At 49.4% G+C, this 10,443-nt stretch overlaps 1 protein-coding gene across 1 annotated transcript; it reads right to left on the bottom strand.

Moving 5' to 3' along the window:
- Window positions 1-8,505: 8,505 nt before the first annotated feature.
- LOC123048918 (peroxidase 2-like) lies at window positions 8,506-10,040 on the bottom strand. The gene is made up of 2 exons (XM_044471933.1): window positions 9,599-10,040; window positions 8,506-9,500 (listed from the first exon to the last, which is right to left on the bottom strand). Exons 1-2 carry the CDS (start codon window positions 9,913-9,915, stop codon window positions 8,717-8,719), a joined length of 1,101 nt encoding a protein of 366 aa, XP_044327868.1. The 5' UTR covers window positions 9,916-10,040; the 3' UTR covers window positions 8,506-8,716.
- Between the last annotated feature and the right edge of the window lie 403 nt (window positions 10,041-10,443).

Raw genomic sequence — 10,443 nt, 5'->3', positions numbered from 1 at the left:
GCTGCAAATCTTTCAAGAGGAGGAGGGATGCATTCCGGTCTGGCCAAAGAGTATGGTCAGTGTCTGTTAAAAGTAATATCAAAGGGGTTGAAAATTCCAAAAAAATTATAGCAAATGGGAAATTAGTTTCTTTTTTTGTTTTTGTTCTTCACTGATATTTTCTATTTCATTGGATTTAACATGACATAGGACTAATTTATTTTTAAAGTTGTTTTAGTATGGCTACTATTTTTTGGATTAAGAATATTTTGTTCCCCAGCAAAAAATTGCGAATTTTCAAAATTTTGCACATATTTAGTTCAATTTTTTAACCCTGGTACTGACCAGAAAATGTGCAGCAATTCTAAAAATGGAAAATGGGCTGCAATAAATTCCATATGAATTAGAAAATGAGTAAAAATTATAAAAATAATAGCAAATGGGTTGTACACGCCATAGATTTCGAGGCTGACTTGTTTACGCAAGGCTTTGTCAGTCAACACACGATTCTAGCAGCAGTGACTGTTGGATGTCCATCCAACGGCCGATGTGCTTCTTCAATATCTGATCTTCCTGCTCCAGCCGCTTAAACAAGCGCCAGCGGGACTGCCTGCTCCCACCTCTTATGGCCCGTTGTGATGCCGCGTAGGCTTCACCAGCCCACCCTACTCCCTCTGTTGGCCTGTCCGCACGCAATCAACTGCCTCCTTATTACGTGAAAAGAAATGATTCCTCCCACTGATATCTGGGGCGCATCGGTTGGGAGGCTGACCTGTGGGCTTGTCAACTTAGTCAACAAACGATTCTAGCAGCAGTGACCGTTGGATTTGAATCGAACGGTCCTGCTGCTTCTTCAATTGCTGCTCTTCTTACACCAGCCGCCCAAACTAGCGCTGGCGAGACCGCCTGCTCCAGCCTCCCGTGGCCGGCTGTGCTGCCGCGGACGCCTCACCGCCCCCTACTACTCCCACCACTGGCCAGGCCCTGCAGCGACGATAGCCTCACACCGCAGCCGAACCAGTGAACCCTCATACTCCTCTCCGCGTGGGCATCGACTATCGCGTCTTCCCCGGCTCCGCGTCGTCCCCTTCCTAGGCCTCGCCGTCGTCCACCGCCTTGGTGCTCTCGGCGCGCCGTGGTCAACATGGTCAAGGAACGACTTCCATCGGAAGAGTACTGTACATGGAGAGGCTGACAGCTGGGTCCACGGCCACAGCAAGGAAGTGCCTCCTAATTACGCGGAAAATAATGATTCCTCCACCTGACATCGGGGACTCAACGGACGGGCCACCGTGTTTCGCGAAAAAAATGTTTCCCCCCTGACTACTTGGACCCACCAGCTACATCTTCGCACGCAAGGAAGTGCGTCCATATTACGGGCAAAAAAATGAATCACCCCCTGACTGCTGGGACCCACCAGCTACATCTTCGCACGCAAGGAAGTGCCTGACAGTCAGGACCCACCTGGTCGAAGCGTACGTAGCGTTGTCATTCTGGTCGCAAACATGTACGTACATACTGGTCGATCGGTCTGTCTGCAGACTGCAGCGATGAACCGTCGCCGTGCAAGGAAGGGCACGTGTCGTAGTAGAGGCGCGTACGTGTCATAGTAGAGGAGCGCACATAGCATGTACACGTACGTACAGCGGCCAGGGTGCAAGAAAGAAAATATGGCCACGTACGTACATAAGGGCGGGGTCTTGGACGCCTACTCGCGCATATGTACAGCCAGGGCTCATGTACATGGCTCGGTCGGAACGGAGAAACTGCGTCGTCGTCGTGTCCATGGGGAGGCAACGGAATGCGTCCTGTTCATTGGGAGGCAACGGAACGCGTGCTGTTCATCGGGGGCCAACCGGCTTGGACAAAACAGCCGATGGAAACGAGGCTTGGCGTACCGCAGAACGGAGGAAACGGCCTTGTGTTCGACCGGCCACGGTCGAAACGGGATCCTGTTCATCGGGAGGGGTCTGGCGTACCGCAAAACGGAGGAAACCAACTTCCGTTGGACCTCCTACGGTCGAAACGGGTTCCTGTTGACCGGGAGGGGTGTCGCGTACTGCAAAACGGAGTAAACGAACTTGTGTTGGAGCGCTACGGTCGAAACGGCGGTCCTGTTCATCGGGAGGGGTGTGGCGTACCGCAAAACAGAACTCCACAGGATACTGTTCATCTCCACCATCGACTGCCTCCACGGGCTACTGTTCATCCACCGTCGACCTCCTCCAGCCTCCACCTGTGACTGTTCATTCACGGGCTCCTGTTCATCCAGCCTCCACCGCTCCTCCACCAGCTAATGTTCAACCAGTCCTCTCCACGGGGTCCTGTTCAACCACCCCTCCACGGGGTACTGTTCATCCAGCCCTCCACTGGCTACTGTTCAACCAGCCCTCCACGGGGTCCTGTTCATCCAGCCCTCCACGGGGTCCTGTTCATCCACCCCCCAACCGACTCGATCGATCGGGGTCCTGTTCATCCAGCGGCAACACCACGGGGTCCTGTTCATCCAACCCCCCACCGGGAACTGTTCATCCAAACCCCCCAACAACGCTCACTGTTCATCAAGGGAAGGTAGCAGCAGGTTCGATCGGCTTCAGTTAGCAACAGTAGCGAACGAAGGAATCGCTCGATCGGGTTCAGTTAACAGCCATCGATCGATCGCTCGGGGTCAGTAATGCGTAGCCTGCAGTGCAATCGCTCGGGTTCAGTAGGCGAACGCGTCGCTCGAGTTCAGTTAAAGCCCAACGCCTCGCACCCACGCGCGTACATGTACGAGAGAAACACACATCGCTCAGCCCCCGACCACCCACCGTACCGGGAACTCCCCGATATTTTCCGCGCCCTTGCTACTACCACGGTTTTTTCCGTCATGGACGGCCCAAAGAATGTCATGCAGCTGCGTCTCCGGCCCTCCCAGGACGAAAAGCCCATTTTCTGTCATGATTTTTTGTCATAGAAGTAGGAGCCCGCCACATCTATGATGATACCGGGTTTTGTCACAATTATCGTCAAAGAAGTGCCATAAGTATGACAGAAAAAATTCGTTCAGCCCAAAATGTGACGGATGTGTCTTTTTTTGTAGTGAAAGAAGATTTCGAATAGATCTCCAAGAACATCGAGGAGAACATGGTATTGAGAATCAATGAGAGAGAAGAAGCCATCTACCTACTAGCTATAGACCCGTAGGTCTGTGGTAAACTACTCACGCTTCATCGGAAGTGCAATAGAGTTGATGTAGATGCCCTCCATGATCGAATACCCCTCGGGCAGGGTGCTGGAAAAGATCGCAAGATGGGATCTCACGGGTACAGAAGGTTGTGGCGGCGGAAAAGTGTTTTCATGGATGCTTCTGGTGGTTCTGGAATATATGTGAATATACAGGAGGAAGATCTAGGTCAGGGAGTCACCGAGGGGCCCACAAGGTAGGCCCCCCCTAGGGCGCGACCTCTGCCCTTGCATCGCCTCGTGGCTCTTCTCACTTGCACTCCAAGTCTCCTGGGTGTCTTTTGATCCAAGAAAAATTATCATGAAGTTTCATTGCGTTTGGATTCTGTTTAGTATTCCTTTTCTGCGAAGCTCAAAAACAAGGAAAAACATAAACTAGCACTGGGCTCTAGGTTAATAAGTTAGTCCCAAAAAGAATATAAAATAGCATATTAATGCATATAAAACATCCCAAACAGATAATATAATAGCATGGAACAATCAAAAATTATAGATGTGTTGGAGACGTATCAGCCTCCAAACGCAGAGTTTTGTAGGACAGAAGCAAATTTCCCTCAAGTGGATGACCTAAGGTTTATCAATCTGTGGGTGGTTTAGGATGAAGATGGTCTCTCTCAAGCAACCCTACAATCAAATACAAGAATTCTCTTGTGTCCCCAACACACCCAATACAATGATAAATTGTATAGGTGCACTAGTTCGGCGAAGAGATGGTGATACAAGTGTAGTATGGATAGTAGATATAGGTTTTTGTAATCTGAAATAATAAAAACAGCAAGGTAGCATGTAGTAAAAGTGATCAAAAATGGTATTGCAACGCTTGGAAACAAGGTCTAGGGTTCATACTTTCACTAGTGCATTCTCTGAAAAGTGCTAACACAATTGGAACATACAACAATCCCTCACGTGCGACAAAGAATCACTCCAAGTTTTTATAGGAGAAAGTAGGACCAAAACGTGTATCAACCTATGTGCCTAGATTACCCCAATGTCACCACGGGAATCCGCAAGTTGATTACCAAAACATACATCAAGTGATTCAATAGAATAGCCCATTGTCACCACGGGAACCAACATGCAAGACATACATCGATTGTTACCAAATCCAAAATATTCAATCCAACATAAAAAAACCTCGAAGAGCAAGACTCAATTCATCACGATAAGATAGAGAGGGAGAAACACCATATGACTCAACTATATTAACAAAGCTTGTGGTACATCAAGATCGTGCCAAATCTAGAACACGAGAGAGAGAGAGAGAGATCAAACACATAGCTACTGGTACATACCCTCAGCCCCGAGGGTGAACTACTTCCTCCTCGTCATGGACACCGCTGGGAAGTTGAGGATGACCATCGGTGCTGATTTCCCCCTCCAGCAGGGTTCCAGAGAAGGCCTCCAGACGATATTGCTCTGGAACAGAGGCTCGCGGCGGCGGCATGGGAGTTCTAGGTTTCTGTATTTGTAGGAATGTTTGTGTTGGTTTCACGTCAGGCGGGCCCACGAGGGACCGACAAGCTCAAGGGGCGAGCTCTAGGAAGAGGGCGCGCCCCCCAGGCTTGTGGATTCCTCGTGAGTAGTCTGGTCCTTCCTCTAAGCTTCGGGGATCTCTTTTGGTCCATTAAAAATCACCGTAAATTTTAGCCTAATCCGAGAACTTTTATTTCTGCACAAAAATAACACCATGGTAGTTATGCTGAAAACAGTGTCAGTCTGGACTAGTTTCATTCAAATCCTATAGAAGTGCACCAAAAACCATATGAAATTGTTGTAAACATGGCATGAGTACTTCAGAAATTATAGATACATTGGATACATATCACTTGCCCACCCACGCGGCCGCGCCAGCCCTCCCCGGTCGCTAGTGCCAGGCCTCCGTTCCCTAGCGCTACGTCCCTCCTGATCACTGCCCTCCTCCTGCCAACACTCCAACCGACTACTGATTGTTGACTAGTGCCTACCGATTGCTGCTCCTGCTAACTAGCGGTCGCTGCCGTTACCTACATCCTCCTGACTGCAACGACACCACCAGATCATGCCGTAATTTTCTCTCCCTACACCGAACTCTAGCCCCATCCGTCCTCTGCTTCAGCTCCCATGGATTTCTCTCTCAACTCCTCTCTCTCGGGTGGCCATAGCAACCACTTTGCCTCCTCCTGTTCTAGGAGTAGCAACCCCTTTGACGGTCCCTCGGTTGTGGTCCTCCGCGAGGTTTTAATTTTTGAGCGTGTCCCCTCCCACTCCGAGGCTAACTTCTACTTGTGGAAGATGTACTTTTGCTTTCTCTTTTGCGATTATCATCTCCACGACCACATTGACGGGCAGACCGATCTCTTGGCCCTACCTCATGACGCAAGTGGATATCCATCAACGCCACCGTCATCCGAAGATTCTTCCTCACCATCTCCAAGGACATTTTTCACACATCGTTCATGACGGTTACACAGCGCATACGGTGTGGACCAAAATCCCCGGCCTCTTCAGCGACAACAGGCTGCAACTCATCATCTTCCTTCAATAGGAGTTCTTTGATTTACACTAGAACAACTCCTCCATTGATGAGTCATACACGCGTCTCAAAAATCTTGCTGATGAGTTGCGAGAATTGGAGTCTGAGGTCTCCGATGAGCTCCTCCTATCGACGTCGATGACCGGTCTCATTGAGGACCTCGGCAACGCCGCCTACCTCACATTGTTGACCACGCCGTCCTTCGAGAACGTTGTGGCATACCTTCATCTGGAGGAGCGCTGACTGAAGTAGTTGTGCTCTCGCGTGGTCCACACCGCCTTCGCCGTCGGTCTCTCCCATGGCGTGCCTACTCCACCATCTGTGGCGCCACAGACGCGGCCTCCGATCACCCCAACACACAACCCGCCTCAACTGGCTCCCGATGGAAAGGTGCCTCCAGTCTGCGACCGCCAATGTAGGCACGACCACGTCGGCAATAGCAGTCAGCGCAATGGCGGCGACGGTGGTCAACCACGCACCACCCCGCATCACTAGCCGACTCCACAGTGGACCATATGGGTCAAACCCATGGACAGGGGTTCTGCACGCGTACAGCATGCCAGTGTTGCGCCTTCTATCCCGAGTTTTGTCGGTCCACGCACCAGGTAGTTCTTGTGACGCCTCAGTCTGGTGCGTTGCTCGCCTATCCCGTCGCCCGCCTACTCTGGCGTGCCGCCACCGATGGCACCCCCGGCTACTTCGCGCCGCTGCCAACGACACCACCACCATGGGACCCCGTGCTGTTGACTTCTCTATCATGCACTCCCAATCCTGCTTCCTATGGCGGCGATGGTGTCTGGTACATGGATACTGGTGCATCCTCTCATATGGCCTCCAACCCCTGTAATCTCTCTGTTTCTTTTCCCACCGCTACCACCTCTCACATCATCATTGGTAATAGTTTCGCCCTTCCCATTACTCATACCGGCTGCACTAGTTTTCCGTCTAACTCCACGCCACTATATCTTCATAATGTCATTTTTTCTCCACACTTAATTCAGAACTTTGTGTTTGTTCATTCTCTTTCTCGTGATAATTCTTTAACTGTGGAATTTGACAAATTCGATTTTTTTGTTAACAATGCTCATACCCGGATATTCCTCCATCGATGTGACAGCCCCGGAGAATTGTACCCAGACCAGCCATCTTCATCATCATCTTCCGCTGGACCTATTGCTCTCTTTGCCGGCATTGACCTCTGGCATGCACACCTCGGTAACCCTAGCTCCACCGTTTTTTATCGCATATTAAGATTCATGGGACCTTACAAACACACCCATATATAAAAATAAAATTACAATCATGGCGGTGCCGAAGTCTTCTTCCTCATGTATTCATCGATGACGCATCGTGAGCGTCCCTCCATGCTGCCGCTTGGTCTCCGTCTTGGCGGAACAAACTTTCAGAACCCAGGAGCTTGTGGAAACAACAGCCGAGAAGTCGTCGATGCCGACCAGATGACGCCGAGGGGTAGATCGCCGCCCGAAGAAAGAACACTGATAAGGGCCATAGAAACTCAGAAAACCATGAAAGCCGGTCGAATCCAGACAGATCCTCCGAAAATCCAAAACCGACCGGATCCCGGAAGACCCGCTAGTGACACAAAACCAAACAACCTCCGCCAGTGGTAAGCACACCAACGAAGCGGGGAAAGGGCAGTAAAACAATAATTCTAAAACTGGAAAAGTGCCATCGCCATCGTGCCATCCCAAACCAAACATGAAGATCCCTGGAAGAAAACATGAGATAAATTACCCACGCCGATGTATGCCAAATCCGGGTTTGAGACCGAACTTGCCGCCATCTAGAGCCACTTGTTGATCCTGATCCTAGCAAGGACGAACTGCCGTAGAAGCCCACCGCGTTGGATTTGGCTGTCTTCCACCGGCTTCACCAACGCCACAGTCGAGTAGCGGCTTATGAAGACCTTCACTCGAACCTCTCCAACCGCAGAAGCCCTCCAAGACTTCCCTAGCAAACCGCCTCTGAACCGGTCCACCCTGCTGGGCGAGACGAGAAGACGGCGACAGGCAGCTAGGCATTTGAATATCACCTTAGCCCTCTTTCTCTCACCAAGCGTTACCTTTTAAATTATCATTGATTTGGAGAAGTGTAATTTCACGCGTATAACTTGTTTTTCGTTTCAGTTTGGCTAAGTCTCGGTCGACCGAGACTTCATTATGTCTCAGTAGATGCTATAGTCCTTCAATTTTGCATGGATATTCGTAAAATACTTTTCTTTTCAGCTTTTTTCTTTTTTTTCTTATACTTTATCACACCCTTTTTGCTTACCCTGTTGCAGGTTGCATTTTCGTAAAAGTAAAGTTACATTTTTCTAAATCAATGAGATTTAAAAAAAAAACCTTCGGGACCACTTAGAATTGGTAGAACTGTTCTAATAAATCAGGAAAGGTAAGAATGGAACATGAGTCACTATTCGCTATCGCTAGTTTATTACTCCCTCCGTTCCTCAATATTTGTCTTTTTAGATATATTTCAAATTGACTATCACATACGGATGTATATAGACATATTTTAGAGTGTAGATTCACTCATTTTGCTCCATATGTAGTTACTTATTGAAATCTCTAGAAAGGCAAATATTTAGGAACGGAGGGAGTATTTTATAATGCAGCTACTAGTTGGCCAGGCCAATATCAATTGTGAGATATCAGGCAACTTGTCGGTTGACCATACACACTCTAGGCTGAGTATCGTGTCTTTGCATGAAGGGATAACGTAGACCTAAGGATGTAACAGCAGAGAAGATATATATTGCCATTGATAAATAATGATTAACAGAAAAAAAAATCCTCAATCTCAGTGAAAAGTATTGTCGTTACGTAGTTGGCTAGTGGCACAACAAGGACTATAGCACAAATGAAGGAAATGAACCAACAAGCAAAAACCTTAGTGAAAAGTAAACTAGAAATTAAGGAAGACAGAATGGCACACCCAAAAAGCACGACTGAATAGATAGTCTCCACCCTGGAGAGATGATCAACCGGTGTAGGGCTCGTTGACGAACCCGCACTTGTTCCTGATCTGGCCGTTCGTGCTGCTCTTCACCTCGATATTGCCCATATTCACCATGGCATCCTCGAAATGTCTGTACCACAAGAAATCTCCAATCAACCACCAAGTGTACTTCTCCACCAATTCCTTGGTCTTTGGTGATGTCATGAGCGCTGCGTCGGAGGTGAAGAGCACTTTGCGATCCTTCATGTTCCTGTAGTACTGGCTGTCCAGCACATCGGGGGTCTTGTAGTCCTGCGGCACCGTGGGATCACTGCCGGCGGGACAGTCCTGGGTCAGCTTCCCAGCGTACGTGGCGTCCATCGACGTGGTGGAGTTGTCGTTGGCCGGCGGCTGGTGACGGTGACGGAAGGAGGAGCACTGCGAGCGGCCGATGCTGTGCGCGCCGGAAAGCGCAACCATCTCGGTTTGGCTGAGTCCCTTCTTGGCGAACATTTGTGTGAGGGTATTGAGGTTGGCGAAGGGTGGTGGCAGGTTGGGGAGGGTCTCATCTTTGAGGGACACGGACCCGTCGTAGCGGCCGGCTGGCATGCTGAAGTTTATTTTGTTGCCGCTGAGTATCTTGCTGGCGTCACGGCCTGCGAAGGCGACGATGTCGGCGCAGGAGACGACACCCGGACATTTTTCCTCGATCTTCTTCTTGGTCGCGTCTATCACTTCGAAGCCACGCAGGCTCAAGTTTGGGATACGAGCATCTCCGGATCCGGCTTGCCAGCGACCTTGTTCAGCGGACAGAGGCATCGCAACCCTGAAAACCACGCCCAAATTGTTAGCTTCTCAATCCTGCAGTGCAGAACTAGGCCTATATATCAATCCAACTTCACTTGCGTATGTATGTATGTGTACCTGGACAAAGCAGTCGTGGAAGAAGAGGCGGATGAGCCCGGCCTTGATGCCGGCGGTGGCGTTGCGCACGGCGTCCAGCACGATCTTCTTGGCGTCAGGGCACTTGTCGTCGTAGTAGCCGACCTTGACTCCTTGAGCCCGTGGCAGGTGGAGGCGGGGCAGGGGTGGAAGCCGGTGGGGGCGCCGGCGTGGTGGGACTGGGGGTGGGATACCCCAGGGTAGGAGCAGGGCTCGGTGGGAGAGTAGCCGATGGAGGTGAAGTAGGGCTCGTCGGAGAAGAAACCGGTGGGGGCACTAGTAGAAAAAGAGGCTTCCATACGCCCCCATTAGTCCCCAAAATAATCGAACCGCGACGAAAGGGGTCTTTAGTTGCGGTTCGGGAGGAGACCCGCGACCAACTATCTGGGCCCAATGCGCTCGGTCGACAGCTGGCGGACGGGAGGGGCTTTAGTCCCGGTTGGCCTGGCCAACCGGGACTAAAGGTCCTCAGGCTGGCCCGAAGGCCTTTAGTCGCGGTTGGCCAGGCCAACCGGGACTAAAGGCCCATCCCTATATAGGACTCAGCTCACTTCACTTAGCCACTTTAAGATTTTCAAATGAATTAGTTTTATTTTTTGAATTTTTTGATATATTATTTGTATTTTTAAGATTTTCAAATGAATTAGTTTTATTTTTCTGAATTTTTTGATATATTATTTGTATTTTTAAGATTTTCAAATGAATTAGTTTTATTTTTTTGAATTTTTTGATATAATATTATTTCTATTTTTAAGATTTTAAATGAATTAGTTTTATTTTTTTGAATTTTTTGATATATTATTTCTATTTTTAAGATTTTCAAATGA

Source organism: Triticum aestivum, chromosome 2D (assembly GCF_018294505.1).
Source record: "Triticum aestivum cultivar Chinese Spring chromosome 2D, IWGSC CS RefSeq v2.1, whole genome shotgun sequence".
NCBI classification, from domain to species: Eukaryota; Viridiplantae; Streptophyta; class Magnoliopsida; order Poales; family Poaceae; genus Triticum; species Triticum aestivum.
This window is presented reverse-complemented; position numbering and strand designations above follow the sequence as displayed.